Raw genomic sequence first — 21,956 nt, forward strand, 5'->3', positions numbered from 1 at the left:
CTCCCTAGCTCCACTTCAGCCCTGGGAGACAACAAATGTACCCCAACTGTCAAATAGAGTCAAGTACAAGTTCCGTCTGCACACTCCCATTTTGAGCAGGGGCGGGAGGAATTCACAAAAAACCCAGGCCACTCCCACGAAGCACTTGCTTTAGAGAAAAGGAGCTTATTCTAAATCAAGACAGGAACAACAGGAAAGAACCCACTGCGGCTGAGAGGTGTGAGCGGAGAGGGGAGAGACAAAGCCCCCATCCTGGGCCCTTTTCACACTGGCTGTCAAGGGCAATTACCAGGGATCTCTCCTTGTGTGTTTTTTAATCCCTTATTCAATTATTTGTTCTTTACCCTCTAAGGGATTATTTTCTCTCTGGTGTTTCTTCTCCCCTTGTGTCCTTTCTTTTCCTGCCTCCAGCTGTTCACATTTCTGCTCCTACAATGGCAAAGAGACAGAAACCTGTTACTGCCTAGCAGCCGGGAGCCTGGTCGTGGCCACCCACCCGCCGGGGTGTGGGGCTCCGTATTCACGGTGGATGAATCACCTCCAGCCTGCTGTTTTAATCTTTGCTTCCACTGCACCGTGGGGTCCAGCTTTCCTGGAGCTGACACGTTGGTCCCAGAGACTTCAGCTTGCTGCTGTCTGGGATTTCTGACATTTGAAAGCCTCAAATAAGATGTCTCATTAAGCAGCGTTGAGCCCTATTTAGCTATTCACTTGGATCCATTTTCTGAAATTATAGCATAATAATGGGGTTTTAACTGCTTGTCAGTTCCACGAAGAACAAAGGAGTTTATCTGATTTGAGCCTGTCTGCAAAAAGCCAGAGAAAGATGGTCCCAACTTTAATGAAATGTCAGAGATGGAACTGGAACCCCTCCCAGGGGCTGGGCCTGAGATTTTACATGGAGTTGACAAGTCACCCAGCTGAGTCACTCCCAGCTAGGTGGGGACGAAGGGGATGCACTGTGATCGTCTGCGGGAACTAAACTTGTTCCAGGGATAAATAGGTAGGGTGCCCGGTGACTCAGAGCAAAAGGGAAGGCTGGAGGCCTTTGTGCCCCACCCATCTCTGCCGAGCACTCACGTGCAGGACCAGAGCCCTGCCCCCGCCCTGCCACTCCCTAGGAGACCCCTCTCTAACCTCTAGTTCATGGAAATGGAGTCTGCACTAAGCAAACATTGCACTTGTCAGGAACTGGAGGTTAGCAAAGGGTGGTTTCTATTCCCAGGGGGTGGGTGTCTTAGTGTGCTCCAGCTGCCATAACCAAATACCACAGAGAGGTGCCTGCAACAACAGGCATGCATTTCCCACAGTTCTGAGTATGGAGAAGTCCAAGATCAAGGTGCCAGCTGATTTGGCCCACCTTGGCTTTCAGACAGCCACCTTCTCCCTGTGTCCTCAGGTGGCAAAGGGAGAGACAGGAAGCCTGTTCTCTGCTGTCTCCTCTTCCAAGGGCACGAGTCCCATCATGGGGACCCCACCCTCATGACCTCAGCTAAACCCAATCAGCCCCCAAAGGCCCCATCTTCAAATACCATCACCTGGGGGGTCAGGGCTTCCATGTGAATTTGGGGGGATGCAAGTCAGGCCAGAGCAGGGGGTCACATTTCAAGGAAGGGAATGGATAGGGACCCCACGTGCAAAGTCCAAGCAGGATGCACCCCTGCTCTGCAGTTGTGTGTGACTGTGCCCTGCCTGCTTCCCAGAGCTGGTGGGCTCAGGGGTGGAGGGCAGAGGCTTGGAAGACGTGACCCCTGCCCGTGAGGAGCATGGATCTCACTGGAGAGATGGGGCTGTCCACTGGGCAGCTGCAGAGCGGGTTGCAACTCGCTCAGGAGAACCAAGAGAGTGTCAGATGAAGCACCTGAGATTGTGCCCTGGTTTGGGCAACAGCATCTCAGGGGAGAGAGAGCTCAGAAAGGGAGTCCACAAGCCAGCTAAGGAGGTGCCATGGAATTAGGGAAATTGGAGTGAGGCCTGAGTAGTAGAGACATTGGGATAGGTCGAGGCGGGGTGGGAGGCAGCCTGGGAGGAGAGGCAGCTAACCTGATGGATGGAGGGATGGTTGGAGAAGGACGGCAGAAAGACAGAGGGGTCGGTACTTCCAGATGCCTGCTGGCAGCCTATGGAGCTTATTCAGAATGCAGATTCCGGGGACCCTGGGTGACTCTGTAGGTCAGACATCTGCATTTTAACAAGCTCCCTGGGGAGACTCGGAAACACCCCAGATTCCCAGACCCACACTGAGAAATCCCGGAGGAAATGGACAGATTGCCCCCCGCCACAGGTAACCACACGTGTGTGTCCCTCCGGCCCATTCTCCTGTGATTCCTCCAAGATGTGGCAGGTGCACATTAACACATAAGGGGAATCTACGCCCATCATTCTGTCATTAGCTTTTTGTAAATTACAGTGAAATTCACACAACATAAAATTAACCATTTTAGGTGCACAATTCAGTGGCATTTAGCACGTGTTATGCATCCACGCCTCTATCTAATTCCAGAACATTTTCATGACCTCAAAGGGAAACCCTGTCCCCATGAAGCAGTCGGTTCCCCTTTCCCCCAACCTCAGCCCCTGGCAACTACCAATCTGCTTTCTGTCTCTGTGGATTTACCTGAATCTATGGATTCAGATTTCAGGGGATTGGGCTCCTCCACTGCTCCAGAGCAGCTACATAAAAATTTACCATAAATATTTATATGTATTTATATATATATATTTATATATATTTACCATAAATATTCTGGGTATTTTATACAAATGGGGTGATACAAAATGTGGCCTCTGTCCTGTGCTGAGCCTCTAAAGGGGACACGTGGAGATCCCCACGACCGAGCCGGGCTGTAACAGCAACGACCGAGCCGGGCTGTAAGAGCAGTCCTCTGTCAAGCCCTTACAGAGATGCGGGCCCTGCCCTGAGCACTGCCTGTGGATGAAGTCAGGGACACCCTGTGATAGACCCTCTCAGGCAGGCGCTGGTGACAAGCCCATTTCTCAGATGTGGAGACTGAGGTTGGCAGCAGTGTGATCAGCTGCCCACACTCACCCCGGATGAGATCCCACGTAGACCTAGAGTCTTTCACTCACCTGCTGCCTCTGGACGCCTCTATGAGGAGTTTGTGTGACTCTGTGCTGTGAAAATCAATGTGGGAAGGGACCGTAGCCCAGCCACCCGCTCCCGCCAGGCCTGCCTTCTCGCTCGCTGCCACCTCTGTGCTGTGTGCTGTGGTGACTCCTGGGCTCCAGATTTCAGGGGGATGGGCTTGTCCCTTTGGCCACCTTGTAAGGCTGCTGCACTCAAGGCCGTTTCTTCATTGTACACTCAGGTGGGTGGGGGAAGCCCCGTCCCTGATGCCAGCCTATCTGGGCATCGGAAGGCCTGGGTCCAGGTTTCTGCCCTTACTTGATGAGTCCCCTGACATCTCAGAACCTCAGCTATGTGTCTATAAAATGGAGTGCGTCGTCCCTGCGTGGAGGGGGCCGGGGCAGGATCTGAGGGGATCAGGCGTGGGAAAGCGCCGTGCCCAGCGCCTGGCAGAAGCTGGGTATTATACAACATTTGTATGAGGTGGTTGGCACATTGGCAAGGAGGACCAGGATTGGGAGCCTTGGAGGGCAGGAATCGGAACTCGCGTGGGTGAGGAGAGAGGGTTCAGGAGCAGGAGAATTACTTGAGGAGGACGGAGCTCAGGGTTCTTCCTGCCTTCGCTCACTCTACTAGAAGGTGGTTCTTCACACTGCTCACAATGCCAGCTTTGAGGACTGGCCACCAGGCGTAGCACGAGCCTTCACATTCCTTTCCTGCTGGTGAAGCCTGGACTCCACAGCTCCACCTGCACGCTCAGTGCCCACAAAAGCCAGACAATAGGGCATGGTGGGGTCTGTGGCCAAGTGGAAAGGCATGCCCAAGTTTTGACAAAGGGATGATCATTGCTCAGCTCCAGCCTTCCACTGCCAATGCTTCTGGCTTTTAAAGGAGAAGCAGGAAAGGCATAATTTTTATGTCAAACCTTTATTTTTTAAACGTGGCAGAGCCAAACAAGCCACATCTTTGTATCATCTCCACCCTCCACCCCACCCCCAGCCACCAGGTTACATTCTAGGCCCCAGTCTGGGTCCTGGCCAATCTACAGACACCTCCAGGACAGGGCCTTTGCTTCTATCTGAAGACACAGTACAAATTTTAGAGCAAGAATACCACGGTTCAGTGCCGGGTGCAGTGGCTCATAACTGTAATCCTAGCACTTTGGGAGGCCGAGGCAGGCACATCACATGAGGCCAGGAGTTCAAGACCAGCCTGGCCAACATGGTGAAACCCTGTCTCTACTAAAAATACAAAAATTAGCCAGGCATGGTGGCATGTACCTGTAGTCCCAGCTACTTGAGGGGCTGAGGCCAGAGAATTACTTGAACTCAGGAGGCAGAGGTTGCAGTGAGCTGAGATCACACCACTGCACTCCAGCCTGGGCAACAGAGAGAGACTCCATCTCAAAAAAAAAAAAAAAAGAAAGAAAAAGAATACCAGGGTTCAATATCAGCCACCAAGCTCTGTGACCTTAGGCAAGTTACTTAACCTCTCTGTGCCCCCTTCCTCATCCATAAGACGATATGCTTTAATAATCATATTTGTGATGCTACAGCTATTATTTCCTTAAGGAAAGTTAACTATCTGCACAGAGAGTCGGTCCAGGATCATGGTTCCGTGAAGACTCTGGAGTCAGAGAATGAGGTTCAAATCCAATGGCTGCTGCTCCCCTTCAGCTGACCTTGAGCACAGCACTCCGGCCTCTGAATCTCAGTTTTGTAAATGGTCTCCACTTTGTAAATCTATGAATGGGAATCATCCTTCCTGCCTGCGGTCGTTGTGAGGATGAGATTGACTGATGTCTGTAAAATGCTAGTGCATGGATATGTCCTCGTTAACTGGTGACTGTTGTTATTCTGCAAGCTGGCGGGTGCAGAGAGGGCGAGCCGGGGCGGTAATGGGCTGAGTGTCATAGTGGAGGCCAAGTCTGGGAAAGAGGAGCTGGGGAGGCTGGGACAGGGAAGGTGCGTGAGTCAGGGTTCTCTGGAAGGACAGAACTGATAGGATATTGTATGTATGAACGGGAGTTTATTCAGGAGAATCGACTACTCACACGATCACAAGGTCAAGCCCCACAATAGGCCGTCTGCAAGTGGAGGAGAAGGGAAACCAGTAGTGGATCAGTCTGAGTCCCAAAACCCCAAAAGTAGGGAAGCCGACAGTGCAGCCTTCAGTCCATGGTTGAAGGCCTGAGAGCCCCCGACAAACCACTAGTGTAAGTCCAAGACTCTAAAAGCTGAAGAACTCGGAGTCTGATGTTCAAGGGCAGGAAGCATCCAACATGGGAGAAAGATGAAGACCGGAAGACTCGGCAAGTCTGCTCTTCCACCTTCCCCTGCCTGCTTTTTCTAGCCGCGATGGCAGCAGAGGGGATGGTGCCCACCCAGATGAAGGGTGGGTCGGCCTCTCCCCCTCCACTGACTCAAATGCTAATCTCCTCTAGCAACCCCTTCACAGACACACCCAGAAACAATACTTTGCATGCTTCAATCCAATCAAGTTGACACTCAATACTAACCATCACCGCAGGTAAACAGGCCAACTCTGCAGGTGTGCGTGGAGCCAGCCCTCCTGGGCAGTGCTCAGCCCCAAAAAGCATCCTAAAAGGGCGTTGTTGCCCTGGGTGGGCAGAGGAGGACAGAAAGAGGCAGCTTTCATAGCACAGTGGAGGAGCCATCGGGGGCCTTGCAGACCAGGCAGAGACCAGGGAACAGCTGGCCTCCTCCACTGCTCCAGAGCAGCTACAGGGGTCAAAGGACATCTTCAAAGAGGCAGAGACCTCCCCGCATTGCCTCCTGGGGAGGGTGCCCACTGCAGACAGGCCGCTCCTTTCATGCGCGTCCGAGTGAAGAGACCACCAAACAGGCTCTGTGTGAGCAACATGGCTGTTTATTTCACCTGGGTGCAGGCGGGCTGTGTCCGAAAAGAGTCAGCAAAGGGTGGTGGATTATCATTAGTTCTTACAGGTTTTGGGATAGGCGGTGGAGTTAGGAGCAATGTTTTGGGGGGCAGGGGGTGGATCTCTCAAAGTACATTCTCAAGGGTAGGGAGAATTACAAAGAACCTTCTGAAGGGTGGGGGAGATTACAAAGAACCTTCTGAAGGGTGGGGGAGATCACAAAGTACCTTCTTAAGGGTGGGGGAGATTACAAAGTACATTGATCAGTTAGGGTGGGGCAGAAACAAATCACAATGGTGGAATGTCATCAGTTAAGGCTATTTTTACTTCTTTTGTGGATCTTCAGTTACTTCAGGCCATCTGGATGTATACGTGCAAGTCACAGGGGATGTGATGGCTTGGCTTGGGCTCAGGGGCCTGACATTCCTGCCTTCTTGTATTAATAAGAAAAATAAAACAAAATAATGTTGAAGTCTTGGGGCGGCAAAAATTTTTTGGGGAGTGGTATGGAGAGAGAGAATGGGCAATGTTTCTCAGGGCTGCTTCAAGAGGGATTATGGGCAGCGTGGGAACCTAGAGTGGGAGAGATTAAGCTGAAGGGAGGTCTTGTGGTAAGGGGTGATATTGTGGGGATGTTAGAAGAAACATTTGTCTATGGAATGATTGGTGATGGCCTGGATATGGTTTTGGATGAATTGAGAAACTAAACAGAAGATACAAGGTCCGAATAAAAGAAGGAGAAAAATGGGTATTAAAGGACTAAGAATTGGGAGGACTTAGGACATCTAATTAGAGAGTGCCCAAGGGGGTTCAGCGTAATTACTTGCTTGGTTGGCAAGTTTTTGGGCTCTATCCTTGAGTTTTTTTATATTGTCATACACCAGGCCAGATTGATTTAGATAAAAACAGCACTCTTCATTTAAGAATATACAGAGTCCTCCTTTTTCAGCAGTGAGTAAGTCAAGAGGCCTTGGCGGTTTTGGAGGAGAACTGCAGCTAAAGAGTCAACTTGGGCCTGGAGGACTGATAAAGTTTGTGATATGTCTGTGATGCTAGCAGAGAAGTCATTAGACAGGCTACGGAAGGTCGTGACAGAGGTTGAAATGCCTGCTATTCCAGTACCGAGAGCAATAGTGGAGGCAGAAAGTCCTAAACCGACCATCAAGGGAATTAGTGGAATAACTCTTTTTTGTAGTGTCGATGTCATGAGAGGAAGAGGGAGCTCTTCGGTCCCATTTGCAAATTGAATTTTGGGGGTAAGGTAGACTAGTGTGCATGTGCCTGTCCAATTAGCAGGTAGGCACATGTAGGTAGAGGATCCACAGAGGAAGAAGAGACCTTGTGCGAGGCAAAACTGGAGATGTAAAGTAAAAAGATGAGAAGGAGTGCTGAAAGGGGTGTCTTGTACCCAGACTCCTAGGGATCCAGCTAGGGCGGCAGCTGTCAGAGATTGTAATGGGGACTGATGGGGTAATTGCATAGAGGGGGAGGTTCAATTTTCATGGTATATGAGAAAATGTTGAGTATCTACGAGCAACCTTTCACTGTTATTTTCGGGGCTGGGTATAAGTAAACAAGAAGAGGGCCTGGGAGGACAGTCTGATGAGCAAGCGGAAGGTAGCCAAGGATGGAGTGAAATACAGGGTAAGTGTCTTAATAGTGAGTTGTGGAGGAAGGTATTGAGGACAAAAGAGTGTACGGGTTGGGCACCACAGGGTGGATAGGCAAAACAATTTGGTTGATAAGGCACAGATCTTGAACTAATCTGTAAGACTTGTCTGGTTTTTGGACAGGTAAAATGGAATTGTAAGGAGATTTTATAGGTTTTAGAAGCCCATGATGTAGCAGGCGAGTGATAACAGGCTTTAATCCTTTTAAAGCATGCTGTGAGATGGGATATTGGCGTTGAGTGGGGTAAGGGTGATTAGGTTTTAATGGGATGGTAATGGGCATGTGATCGGTTGCCAGGGAAGGAGTAGAGATGTCCCATACTTGTGGGTTAAGGTGGGGGTATATGAGAGGAAGACTCGAAGGAGGCTTTGGGTTGGGGAGAAGGGCAGCAATGAGATGTGGCTGTAGTCCAGGAATAGTCAGGGAAGCAGATAATTTGGTTAAAATGTCTTGGCCTAATAAAGGAACTGGGCAAGTGGGGATAACCAAAAAAGAGTGCATAAAAGAGTGTTGTCCAAGTTGGCACCAGAGGGGGGAGTTTTCAGGGGTTTTGAAGCTTGGCCGTCAATACCCACAACAGTTATTGGGGCAAGGGAAACAGGCCCTTGAAAAGAAGGCAACGTGGAGTGGGTAGCCCCCGTATCGATTAAACAGGGGATGGACTTACCCTCCACTGTGAGAGTTACCCGAAGCTCGGCGTCCGCGATGGTCCAGGGGGCTTCCGAGGCGATCGGGCAGCGTCAATCTTCAGTCGCTAAGCCTAGCAGATCCGGGAAAGAGAGAGCCTTGGGCTAAAGCTTTAGGGGCTCTAGGAGTGGCTGCCAGGCGAGCTGGGCAATCTGCCTTCCAGTGGGTCCCTGCACAGATGGGACATGGTTTGGGAGGAATCCCGGGCTGCGGGCATTCCTTGGCCCAGTGGCCAGATTTCTGGCACTTGAAGCAAGATCCTGATGGAGGAAGTCTTGTAGGAATGCTTGACTGCTGCGGCTTAGGCATGTGCGGCTTAGGCATTTTGAAGTTCTCATATGCTGGAGGTGTGGCTGGGTTTTGTCTCACAGCAGAGGCAAGTAACTGTAACTCAGAAATGCGTTGCCATCTGGCTGCTTCCTCTCTATTATTGTACACCTTGAAGGTGAGGTTGATTAATTCCTGTTGTGGGGTTTGAGGGCCAGATTCTAATTTTTTAAGTTTTTTCCTAATGTCAGGAGTGGATTGGGTGATAAAATGCATATTAAGAATAAGGCGGCCTTCTGGCCCTTCTGGGTCTAGGGCGGTATAGCGTCTAAGGGTAGCTGCTAAGTGGGCCATGAACTGGGCTGGGTTTTCATCTTTACCTTGAGTAGTTTCTTTAAGTTTGTCATAATTAACAGCTTTGTAAGCTGCCTTTTTAAGCCCTTCAGCTAGGCAGGAAATCATGTAATCTCGCCTAGCTATACCTGGGGAATTTGCCTGGTAGTTCCATTGGGGATCCTCTCGGGGAACTGCTCTAATGCCTTCCTGGTGGTCTGGCTCGTGAAGCCGGTGGTTATCAGCGTGAGATTGGGCTAGAGAAAAAACTCTTTCCCGTTCATCCGGGGAAAGGGTAGAAGTCAGGATGACATTTAAGTCACTCCAGGTTAAATTGTAAGACAGAGTTAGATATTGGAATTCCTGTATGTATTTAGTGGGGTCTGATGAGAAAGAGCCTAAACATTGACTGATCTGAGAGAGGTCTGATAGAGAAAAACACACATGTACCCTGACTATGCCTTCAGCTCCAGCCACCTCTCTAAGAGGAAATTGTTGGACAGGTGGGGAAGAGCTAGTCGCGGAACTAAACTGTAAGCTGGACCAGGTGTGAGGAGGGGAGGTGGTAGAAGGATTATAGGGTGGAGGAGTGGAGGCTGAGGAGGAATTGGGACTTAGCTTGGCCTGGCGATGAGCAGCCTGGGGAGGAGGGGAAAGGTCAGATGGGTCTGTAGAAAAGGAAGACTGGAAAGAGTCAGCGACACTTGGGGTTGGGACTGAGGGGACAGGCGGGAGGGAAAGAAGGAGGATCTGGGAGGAATCGCATTGGAAACAGAGACTAGGGAGGGAACGAAGTGTGAAAAATGCCTGGACGTAAGGCACCTCAGACCATTTGCCCATTTTTCGACAAAAATTATTTAGGTCTTGTAGGATGGAGAAATCGAAAGTGCCATTTTCTGGCCTTTTAGAGCCATTGTCAAGTTTGTATTGGGGCCAAGCGGTGTTGCAGAAGAAAATAAGGCATTTAGGTTTTAGGTCAGGTGTGAGTTGAAGAGGTTTTAAGTTCTTGAGAACACAGGCTAAGGCAGAAGAAGAAGGAATGGAGGGTGGAACATTGCCCATAGTGAAGGAGGCAAACCCAGAGAGAAGAGAGCGCAGAGATACAAGTTTGGGGTACTTGCCCCTTCCCCCAGAGAAGGGGTAGAGACACGGAGAGAAGGGGTTGAGGGGTACTTGCCCCTCCCCTAGAAAAGCAGGACTTGCTGCTAAGGGTGAAGGAGAAGGGGTTGAGGGGTACTTGCCCCTCTGAAAAGCAGGACTTGCTGCTAAGGGTGAAGAAGGGGTTGAGGGGTACTTGCCCCTCCCCCAGAAAAGTGGGACTTGCCGCTAAGGGTGAAGGACCAAGGCAGGCGTCCCTGCGTGGTCTGACACCTCTGAAACCTGCCTGGGTGAATAATCAGGGAGGCGTCCCTGCAATGATTAAACACCAAGGGAAGGCTGCCTTCCCTAGTCCATGACCGGCGCCGTAGTTTTGAATCCACGGATAAAACATGTCTCCTTTGTCTCTACCAGAAAACGAAAGCAATTGAAATTAAGAGAAGGGAGAGATTGAAGAGTGGAAAGGAGAAAGTGGTGGAGGGACAGTGAGAGAGGTTGGAGAAGAGAGTAAGAAGAGGCCGCTTACCGGATTTAAAATTGGTGAGATGTTCCTTGGGCTGGTCAGTCTGAGGACCTGAGGTCGTAGGTGGATCTTTCTCACAGAGCAAAGAACAGGAGGACAGGGGATTGATCTCCCAAGGGAGGTCCCCTGATCCGAGTCATGGCACCAAATTTCATGCGCGTCCGTGTGAAGAGACCACCAAACAGGCTTTGTGTAAGCAACATGGCTGTTTATTTCACCTGGGTGCAGGCAGGCTGAGTCCGAAAAGAGAGTCAGCAAAGGGTGGTGGATTATCATTACTTCTTATAGGTTTTGGGATAGGCGGTAGAGTTAGGAGCAATGTTTTGGGGGCAGGGAGTGGATCTCACAAAGTACATTCTCAAGGGTAGGGAGAATTACAAAGAACCTCCTTAAGGGTGGGGGAGATTACAAAGTACCTTCTTAAGGGTGGGGGAGATTACAAAGTACCTTCTTAAGGGTGGGGGAGATTACAAAGTACATTGATCAGTTAGGGTGGGGCAGGAAAAAATCACAATGGTGGAATGTCATCAGTTAAGGCTATTTTTACTTCTTTTGTGGATCTTCAGTTACTTCAGGCCATCTGGATGTATACATGCAAGTCACAGGGGACTCGATGGCTTGGCTTGGGCTCAGGGGCCTGACAGCTCCCACCGTCTGCCTCCTGAGGGTCAGGGCCCCTGGGGGCTGGGGGCTCCTGCTGGGCCCCCTGTGGCCCTCCTCACCTGCCACAGCCATGGCACTCAGTGCGTGTCTGCTGAGTGACTGGGTTTCCAGCAGGTGTTTCAGCAATAGCCATTCCCTCGCCAGCTCAGCTCTGCATCTTGGGGAACCACGTTCCTTAGGCTCCCGGGTTTCCCTCTTCCCAGTAGGTTCAGCCAGTGGGAAGCCCTTTTGGGAAATCAGAAGGCGAGAGGAAGGGAGCAGCCGAGATACTGCTCCCTATCCCCCTCCACTTCCTGGGACATCCCCAGCAATGACTGCATCTTCTCCAGGCTCTGACTTCCCCTGCGAAGCCCTTCCTCCGTGATCCCAGCTTCTTCTGGGCAGCTCCAGTTTCTGGCTCCAGCATTGGCACTGAGCACCTCCTACTGGCCTGCCATCCTGAAACAGATGCCAGCTCCTGCTGTGGGTCATCTCTGGGTGGTCCCACCATCCCCCGTGTGGCTTCTCAGCTTTTCCGTTGCCTGTGCGACCAAGTCTCAGGATTAAATTACTCTGCTGTGAAAAGACCTGGGGTGGGGGGCGGGGTTCCTATTTCCAGGCTGGGCCGGCTGATACAGTAGCCGTCCTAGATAAACCTGTGCATCCTCGGAAGCCCCATTCGCACCTTGCCTTAATGGGAATGGGGTATGTTATGCATAGACTCACGCCCTCTGAACTAGGTTCACACTCATGACTTTCGTTCTTTCCTGCCACATGTTGCCTTCAGTTAAGGGCCACATTTGTGAATTCACTCTGCACAGTCACCATCGCACAGCCCATTTTATTTGCACATCAGCGCTGCTGCTTCTCGGATAAGCCATTTGATCCCTCTGAGCCTCAGTTTCCCCCTCTGTAAAATGGAGGGGATGGGAATAGCGCCTACCTCCTATGATCACTGTGAGGCTTAAATAACACTGATACTTCCTCACTGTTACTCCAAGTCTGATTATTAGAGGGCACCATTTTATGGATGAGGAAACAGAGGCATGGAGAGGCTAAATAACTTGCCCAAGGTCACAGAGCTCAGTGGCTGGTATTGAACTCTGGTATTATTGCCCTAAAATTTGTACTAAGCATCTTCAGACAGATGCAAGGGCCCTGTCCTGGAGGGGTCTGTAGATTGACCAGTTCCCAACAGTGCCTGGCAAGGAACAGCTCGAGAATCGTGAGCTCTGAGGAACTCTGTGGCCTTCCTATTACTCTGCCCCTCAGCCTCTGCGGATTTTCTTCTGTAGGGAGAAGCGTTCAGGATAAACAGTTCAGCCAAGGGCATCTCCTTTTGCAAGCTGTGTGCTCGCAAAAGTCACTCATTCGGTGCCCACTCGAGCACCTGTGTGTCCCAGGCACCTCTGGGAACAGGGGACTCAGGGGAACAAGGCCCTATCCCTGCCTCACACACGAGTCACGGGACGAGGATCCTGATGGAAGGCAGCACTGACACTGTGGGCAAGACAGATGCAGGCTGAGGAAGGTCCCAAGAGGAGCTGGGTTTTTCTCACATTGAGGAGGATGATCTGTGGCTTCCTGGAGGAGGTGGCATTTGAACCATGCTTTGTCGGTTGGGAATATGAAGCTGAATGCAGCAGCTGCCAGTGCGGTTCAGCAGGCAGACCCCTGGGGTGGTTTGAAGCCCGAGTGAGTGAGTGGCCTGGGCTTACCCCTCGTTCCTCCTGACCTCCGAACCGGGGTCCCCAAGAGCAATTGGGCAGGATGGTTGAGGCACGGGCTCTGGGACCATGCTGCCCGTCCCTCACTGACTAGCTGGGTAACCTGGGTCAGGACTTGAGTGTCCCGTGCCTCAGTTTCCTCATCTGTAAAAAGAGAGAATGACGGCTCTTGCCTCACAGGATTGGCGGGAGGGCTGAACACGTGAATTCACATGAAGTTCTCAGCCCAGTACATCACCTTCGCTCACCAAACACTGATAAAGAAAAGAATGCCTTGGCTGGGCACGGTGGCTCATGCCTGTAGTCCCCACACTTTGGGAGGCCAAGGCAGGTAGATCACCTGAGATCTGGAGCTCGAGACCAGCCTGGCCAACATGGTGAAACCCTGTCTCTACTAAAAATACAAAGATTAGCTGGGTGTGGTGGCACATGCCTGTAATCCCAGCTACTTAGGAGGCTGAGGCAGGAGAATCGCTTGAACCCAGGAGGCGAGATTGCAGTGGGCGGAGATTACACCATTGCACTACAGCCTGGGCAACAAGAGCAAAACTCCGTCTCAAAAAAAAATGCCTTTATGTCATCGGAGACTCTGGTTTTGCCCCTGCCCACAGCTGCCACCTTCATGGAGCACTGGAAGCGGAAACAGATGCGGCTCAACTACCGCTGGGACCTCACGGGCTTCGAGGAGGAGGAGGTCAGTGGGTTTGCTACCATGCACGTCACGCCCTTCCCCCACGTTTCCCCTATCCCAGGACCTCCTTGGGACTTACACAGAGGCCCGAGGTCAGAAAGCGCTCCTGGTCCAAGCTGAGGCAAGGCTGCCCCCTGCCCCCCGCCCCCTGCCCCCTGCCCCCTGCCTGCCTCACCACTCAACACCCTGGCATTCCGAACACCCTCCATGGCCAAAGTGACCACTTGCTGTCTGCTGAAGTGTTTTCATCCCCGTGCTCACATGGACACCCCAGCCACCAGCGTGGTCCCAGGCACATGCCAGCGCTCCCCACACTGACCTCATCGCGTCTGGGGGTTGCCTGGGCTGTCGGCACCACCCGTGGGGGTGGAGAGGGAATGGACACTGCCCATGGGTCTCCAAAAGTGGCCATGAGCATCTGCCTCCCCGGGTGCCAAACCCGCGTTCCCCGGAGCCAGCTCTGTGCCTGCAACCAGGCATGGCTGACAAGAGGGAACGGATGCTTTACTAACATAGAGGGAAAGCCAGTGTTGGGCATCTTCATACTCCAGAGAGAGGGACATTCAATAGTATGTGGCCCCTGGGATGCCAGGTGAACCGTACTCCCAGGGATCCCAAGTCCAGCAGGAATTCCCTTCAGGGTAAGTGGGAATGAAAAGGAGTAACAGTCCCCACAATTAGCCTTGGTGCACAACAGAGGTGACCTCATGCACGCGGTGTAAGTTGCAACCATGCTGACCGCTATTTAATTTTATAAAACATGCTCCCCCCTTTTTGGGAGACAGGGTCTCCCTCTGTCACCTAAGCTGTGGTGCAGTGGCATGATCATAGCTCACTGCAGCCTTGACCTCCCGGGCTCAAGCCCTCCTCCCATTTCAGCCTCCCAAGTAGCTAGGGCTACAGGCGCACACAACCATGCCTGGCGAATTGTTTAATTTTTCTGTAAGAGTCAGGTTCTTGCTATGTTGCCCAGGCTACACATGCTCCCTTTTAAAAAAAGAACCTTTTCATGCATTTTTATTGGAATGTGGACATTTCTTTTTAAAGATATTTTTCTTTTAAAGGCCTTTTTTCTTTAAAAAAATTTTTTTTAACTTTTCTATTGTCTTTTCTCACACAATCTCCTCCCTCTCAGACTGAACCCATGGGTCACTCTTCAGCCAAATGTGCCAGCTTTGGGCTGACAATATTGTCAACAGACAAGGGGATTCGAGTTTTCTGGGAGAGGCACGGCAGCTCATGGGGTACAAGACGGGCCTCTGGGGCCAGGCTGCCAGAGTTCCATCCAGATTCGGCACCAGCCTTGCTGTGTCACCCTGGGCAAATCGCTTAACATCTCTGTACCTCAGTGTCCTCTCTTGATGGCATTTGTAGGGTCTCAATGGATCAATAGATATAAAGCACTTAGAACGGGGCCCAGCACACAGTCAGTGCCCCATAAACAGCTGCCTGGCTAGTGGCCACTGGGCAACACCTCTACCTGCCCAGACAACAGCCTCCACCCTCTTCCTCAGCCGGTCTCATTATCCTGTCCACAAATGACCAGACAGAGATCAGTGCAACCTGTCCACAGCACACAGCTCTGCAGGGCGGAGCGGGGACAGAGGCCACAGCCCTGTCCATGGTGGGGGCTCTCTGGGTGGTCTCTTCTTTTGCCGTTTCAATTAGAAAGATTCAAATAGAAAAAAAAGCAGTCACCATCTTGTTCAGAAGTCAATTTCAAATGTCCCTTCTGTGATGTCCCTGTGGCTGGGGAAAGTTGGCGGTGAGGCCCAGTCCCCTTTGCTCAACCCCTTGGGGTCCCACTCCCTGATCTCCTGAACCCGATGGCTTGGGATCTTGATTTTGGGGGTGATGACCAAAGTCGCTGGGCACACAACAGTGCCAAGGGGCCTGAATGAATTTCCCAAAGTGAACCACCCGCACCCCCCAGCAGCTGGTCAGGGCCTCCTTTGGGAGTAATAACCTCAGGTGACGGGGGCCGCCCCTCCACATAGCCTGAACCCCAGACTTTGGTACTGAAGCAGAAGGACACTTGTGTCCTATCATGTGGCCCATGTGTGCCTTAGCTGAGTCTGAGATGTTTCAGTCCAGCACTGAAATTTGGAAATTTGGGGAATTTCCAAAACCATGGGAAAGGCCACAGCTACAAAGGCCACAGCCGGCCCACAGTCACCCTCAAGCAGCAGTGAATCTTAATGGAACTCAGGGTCACCCACCCATCCTGGCTCACCTGTATCCATTTACCTTCATCCTAGTTCTTAAGAAAGTTGTCTTTAGGGCCAGGCACGGTGGCTCATGCCTGTAACCCCAGCACTTTGGGAGGTCGAGGAGGGCGGATCACGAGGTCAGGAGATCGAGACCATCCTGGCTAACAGGGTGATGAAACCCTGTCTCTACTAAAAATACAAAAAATTAACCAGGCGTGGTAGCAAGCACCTGTAGTCCCAGCTACTCGGGAGGCTGAGGCAGAAGAATCACTTGAACCCGGGAGGTAGAGTTTGCAGTGAGCCGAGATCGTGCCATTGCACTCCAGCCTGGGCAATAGAGCAAGACTCCATCTCAAAAAAAAAAAAAAAGAAAGAAAGTTGTCTTTAGTGGACAGGTCGTATTTCTAAAATAACAACTTGAGTAATGACATCTTTGTGTTTTTGTTTTTACTTTTCTGGTTCCCTGAAGGAGGCTGTCAAGGTTTGGAATTTTTTGTCTCTCCCCTGTCTTCCCACGGCCTATCTCCCTGGGAGAGGGACCTTCTCTTGCACCTAATCTCTTTCTACCATGCAGTTCCCGCGGTTCCTCCACGCAGGCGGGGTCTCTGCTTTCTCCCCACCTCCGGTCTCTCCTAACCCGTTCTTCCCTTCCAGCACCCTTCGCTGACCTGCGCTGAGCTCCCCAAGGCCTGGCACCTCTGGGCTTCCCGCACTTGCCGACACTTACTGCGTCTCTTCCAACCCCCACAGCTCCTCCATAGAGTGTTCGCAGGGCCAGTTCATGGCTGGGTGTTTACTGTAGCCTGGTATAGGCTTCTCCACCTCCAGGAGGACAAAGAGGCCAGATTCAGTGGCCCTCCCAATGGGCTGGGGTTCCCCACAAGCGGGATGATCCTGGGTCACTATCCAGACCACAAACGGGGGGATTGCACTGGAAAGATTCAGCAGCCAACTATGAACTGGACCCAAAGGGTGCGCGAGGCTAATACATGGACTGATTTGCCAAGTATGCTGGCGCTGAGGAGCGCAGACTCACAATTAACAAGGACTCTGTCTTGACTCGGTTTCATTCACAGGATCATCCCAGAGCTGAATATGAAGCCAGAGTCTTGGAGAAGTCTCTGAAGAAAGAGTCCAGAAACAAAGAGGTATGGTGGCCACGCGGGTTAACCTTCCCAGCAATAAAACACTGTGCTCATCAACAATGCAGACCTGGGATCAGACCAGAGAACAAATATTGTAGGCTGTGTAACCCCGTGTTACAGCTGCTCAACTCTGCCATGGTAGCAGCAAAAGGAGCCATAGACAGTAGGTAAACACATGGGCCTGTGTTCCACACACTGTGTTCCAATAAAACTTTCTTTGCAAAAACAGACAGGGGGCCAGATTTGGCCGAAGGGCTATAGTTTATCAAACCTCTTCTAGATCTCTCATCTTGATGTATCCTGAGGGTGATCTCAAATTTCAGCAAGTATTTCAACCACAAGAACCATGTGGCTTTGAAGCTTCAAAGCTTTTCCACAGTACACCCCTCCTGTTCTATGCAGAGCAATGAAATAGAAGCCTTTGTCAAACCAACACCCCTGAGCAAATGGTCAGTTCCTTGTTTCACTCAGACTGTGAGAATGAGGGTGAGACATGTTTTGCAATGTTCTTGAGGTCATCGTCTTTTTATAATAATTGCTTTTCTTTTTCCCCAAACGTCTCATTCAAATTAAGTCATATGTGCAGCCAGGATTCTCAAAGACCTACAGAGGTGCTTGCTGGCTTTGTTTGTTTGTTTGTTTGTTTGTTTTTTGAGACAGAGTCTCTCTCTCTGTCGCTCAGGATGGAGTGCAATGGCGTGATCTCGGCTCACTGCAACCCTGGCCTCCCGGGTTCAAGCAATTCTCATGCCTCAGCCTCCCAGGTACCTGGGACTACAGGCGTGCACCACCGTGCCCAGCTAGTTTTTTTGTATTTTAATAGAGACGGGGTTTCACTATGTTGCCCAGGCTGGTCTCAAACACCTGACCCCAAGAGATCTGCCTACCTTGGCCTCCCAAAGTGCTGGGATTGCAGACGTGAGCCACCGTGCCTAGCGAAGTTTTTTTAATGGTGTTTTTCACATGATGTGGGACAAGCAGGCATGGAGCTTCTGGCCTTGTCAGCCTCTAACAGAGGGTGGAGATGCCCGCACTGACCCTTAGAGGGATGAGGGCAGTCGAGGGAGCTCTCACAGGTCCCGACCTTGTGTCATATCTGCACTTTCAGCCTTGGGAACTGATCAGGACAAACCCCTGGGTTTGTCTTTCCTTGTCAGTGTGTCAGGGGACAGTGGTCACAGGTTCAAAGTGGCCAGGGGTTACAGTTGCCAAAATCCCATCTGGAGGGTAAAGTGGGTGCTCTAGAAAGCCTCCTCCCAAGGCCCAGCTCTTCAAATGCAATGAGAATCTGGGGTACAGCTTGGTCCTCCTATAGCCAGGAAGGAAGTATGTCTTTTTTTTTTTTTCTTTTTTTTTGAGATGGAGTCTCGCTTTGTAGCCCAGGCTGGAGTGCAGTGGCGCGATCTTGGCTCACTATAAGCTCCGCCTCCCGGGTTCACGCCATTCTCCTGCCTCAGCCTTCCGAGTAGCTGGGACTACAGGCGCCCACCACCATGCCCGGCTAATTTTTTGTATTTTTAGTAGAGACAGGGTTTCACCCCATTAGCCAGGATGGTCTCGATCTCCTGACCTCAGGTGATCCACCCGCCTCGGCCTCCCAAAATGCTGGGATTACAGGCGTGAGCCACCGCGCCCGGCCAGAAGTATGTCTTTTTAAACACCCCTGAGGGTCTGAGCAGGACTCAAAGATGTGCAGAATACAACTATAAAAGCAGGAGTTATCACCCTAAAATAAAGAGACTGTCTGTCTGACTTAACACATTGGATGTGCACACCCGGGTGCCAGCTGCCCTCTGGCCCTTCAGGCCCTCTGCCCCTCATTCCCTCCTGGGAAAGCAAAAGACCTGGATGCCACCATCTCTAAGGCCCTGCAAGCATCCAGCGTGTTTTCAGGGCGGCGTCCCGGCCCCCAAGCCTGGGTGAAGATGTCTCAGGAGTCAGTGTGTGGCCCGCAAGACAGCCCATCCTGTAGTTGTGTGGTCGCACCTCTTAGAGTGAGCATGGGTGGGTATTTCATTCCTTCCTAAGAGGCAGAAAAGGGCTTTCATGGCACACACTATGTCCATTTAAGGCAAGGGACCTAACCAAGCCACAACAGCGAATCCGGGCAATGGGTGCCGGAAGGAAGCCACCTCTTGGAAGCCACCTCGTGGAGGGTGCGTGCTGGAGTCTGTCCTGTCTCCACCACCTTTGTTACTCTTGGATACAGGGTCCCTCTGCCTCTGTGGCCCGCAGCTTGGTTTCAGCCCAGGCTCTCTGATCACATGAAAGCAACAGAGGCATGGGAGTTTATTTTTGCAGAGCTCAGAGGCACCCCCAGGCCCTGTATGCTTCTGATGGGCCATACCCTTTATTTCCTCCTCCGTTTCATTTGGCTCCCAGCGGCTGCTCTATGGTTTTGATTTCTCTCCAGCTACGGCACTGAATTCGTTTATGGAAAGAGACCCACCACCTAATTGGCAGATGAGCTTGGGCTTCTGGGTGTGGCTTCCTTCTTGCTGTCATAAGATGCTGGTGGTGACCTGCGCCTTTGGCCACTACCTCCCGCTGGAATCCAGCCACCATCTGTGAGATGGGGCATGACGCGGTCCAGTGGAGGGTGCGTGCTGGAGTCTGTCCTGTCTCCACCACCTTTGTTACAGATGTTCTTTCCAAACGTGGGTCTCTGCCATCTCTTATTTGTTTAAAACGCCCAGAACCCGAGTCAGCCTTGGCAGTGAGCTTACGGCCAGCACCAGGAAGAGCCAGCCTGCTGCCAAGATGGGGACGGTTCCCTGGGCCCTGCGGTCTGCGGTGCTGCCGCCCGCTTCACCGCACGGTGCTCTCTTTCCCCCCACCTGCCCTCAGAAGCGCCGGCATATTCCAGAGGAGTCAACAAACAAATGGAAGCAGAGGGTTAAGACAGCCATGGCGGGGGTGAAATTGGTACTTTTCTATTTTGCGGGCAACACGCGTCTTGACTGTTTGCAGGCAATCAAAGTCGATTGTGTTTTTCCTCAATAAACTGTTGTATTTTTTTTTTAACATTCACATCCGTGTTTCTCTGTCTTCCTTCGGCACCCAGTGAGCCCGGCGTGTTGCGATGGCACTGCATGGCTATGGTGGGTCTGCGGTGGCAGGGGCAGGGGTGGGGTTCTGGCTTGATTTGGAGCTCGTGAAACGTGCTTGTCACAATTGCCTGCAAGTGTTTCTTGGTCTTCTCGTTAACACGCATGCCACCCACCCCTGGAATGAGTGGCCTCCGGTGTCATGCCCCTGTCTGCATTCTGTGACCTAATACATGCATTTTCCCATGGAAAAATCCACCCCCATTTGAAACATCCCAGGTTGGTGATGAGCTTCTACCTAGGGTTTCTCCAGACCAAGCCAACCTTGGGTTCTGAGAGCCTTCAGGCCATGTGTCACCGCAGACGACGTTTTAACTTGTAGTGCTAGCTGCTTGTTTCAACTTGCTCCACAAAGGAAAAATAACTATTATGGTCTGGGTGGCACTAGGAAAGCATCTTCCATCTTCTAGACCTAGAAGTGAGACTTTTAGCTGAAGAAATGGACTCCAAGTCCAGGTTTCTCCCAGACGTGGGTCCAACATTCTTTAGAAAGGCAGCTGGCATTACAATGTCCTGTACACAGAGGAATTAGTGTTTAATGGCTCTTACTCCCGTTACCCTGTGACATAGGTGATAAACCCCCAAATGCGTCTTGGAACCCTATGCGTTTGCACTGGCTCATCACCTGTGGGCATTTTTGAAGGTTTTTCTGAGTATTTCTGTTGTTCAAGTTGTCCCTGGGCCCACGCACGCATGCACACACACCCACGCTGACACACAGACATGTCTCATCATGATGGTTCCAGACAGTGACCAGCATTGTTTTGTGTTGTAGACTGACAAAGTGAAGCTGACCTGGAGAGATCGGTTCCCAGCCTACCTCACCAACTTGGTCTCCATCATCTTCATGGTAAGTTCCAGAAGGTTAAGGCTGGAAGAAGTCAGGGGAAACCACAAGGAAGTGATTGGCGTCAGCCGGGCGTGGTGGTTCACGACTGTAATCCCAGCACTTTGGGAGGCCGAGGCGGGCAGATCACTTGAGGTCAGGAGTTCGAGACCAGCCTGGCCAATATGGTGAAACCCCGTCTCTTACTAAAAACGCAAAAATTAGCTGGTGTGGTGGTGCATGCCTGTAATCCCAGCTACTCAGGAGGCTGAGTCAGGATAATTGCTTGAACCCGGGAGGCGGAGGTTGCAGTGAGCTGAGATCACACTACTGCATTCCAGCCTGGGCGACAGTGCAAGACTGTCTCAAAAACAACAACAAAAAAAAAGGATGTGATTGGTGTCCTCCAAGACCTGATTCAGCCTTTCACGTGGCAGTGCCATTGGTCCCAGGGTGCGCCGGCCCCATCTCCTCAGGGCAGTGGGTGGGGAAGGCTCACCACTACCCCTAAAATGGGAAGAGACCAGGGTTCCAAAGTGACCCCCAGTGGGGGCTTCACACGCCAGGCAGTACATGAGATGATTTCTGTGGTCCCTGATACACAGCTTTCATTTTGAGAGATACAATTATTTAAGTATCTAGTAATTCAAGCCTGGGATTCAAAGATGTCATTTAAGATGAAACTGAAGACTTTTTAAGAAAACCATTAAATGGGCCAGGTGCAGTGGCTCACACCTCTAATCCCAGCACTTTGGGAGGCCGAGGCAGGAGGATTGCTTGAGCTTAGGAGTTTGAGACCAGCCTGGGCCACGTGGCAAAACCAAAAATTCAAAAATTAGCTGGCGTGGTGGTGCACGCCTGTGGTCCCAGCTATTCGGGAGGCTGTCGTGGGAGAATTGCTGGAGCCTGAGAAGTCAAGGCTGCAGTGAGCTGTGGTCGCGCCACTGTACTCCAGCCTGGGCGACAGAGCGAGACCCTGTCTCAAAAAAAAAACAAAACCAAGAACACCTGTTTATGTTTATTTTGTGACCAAAACATGACT

General features: G+C 51.4%; 1 protein-coding gene across 2 annotated transcripts in view; it reads left to right on the top strand.

The window, feature by feature from the left end:
* Positions 1–21,956, top strand: part of ANO1 (anoctamin 1) — a 205,354-nt gene that overhangs the window by 150,961 nt on the left and 32,437 nt on the right. Inside the window, exons 14-18 of one of the 2 annotated variants that reach the window (XM_055271279.2) lie at positions 13,547–13,629; positions 16,306–16,317; positions 16,913–16,984; positions 19,829–19,906; positions 20,864–20,938. In XM_055271279.2, the coding sequence (XP_055127254.2) occupies positions 13,547–13,629; positions 16,306–16,317; positions 16,913–16,984; positions 19,829–19,906; positions 20,864–20,938 (320 nt within the window). The remainder of the gene's footprint in view (positions 1–13,546; positions 13,630–16,305; positions 16,318–16,912; positions 16,985–19,828; positions 19,907–20,863; positions 20,939–21,956) is intronic. The other variant, XM_055271289.2, reaches the window with a different exon arrangement.

The sequence above is a fragment of the Symphalangus syndactylus genome, chromosome 1 (genome assembly GCF_028878055.3).
Source record: "Symphalangus syndactylus isolate Jambi chromosome 1, NHGRI_mSymSyn1-v2.1_pri, whole genome shotgun sequence".
Taxonomy (NCBI): domain Eukaryota; kingdom Metazoa; phylum Chordata; class Mammalia; order Primates; family Hylobatidae; genus Symphalangus; species Symphalangus syndactylus.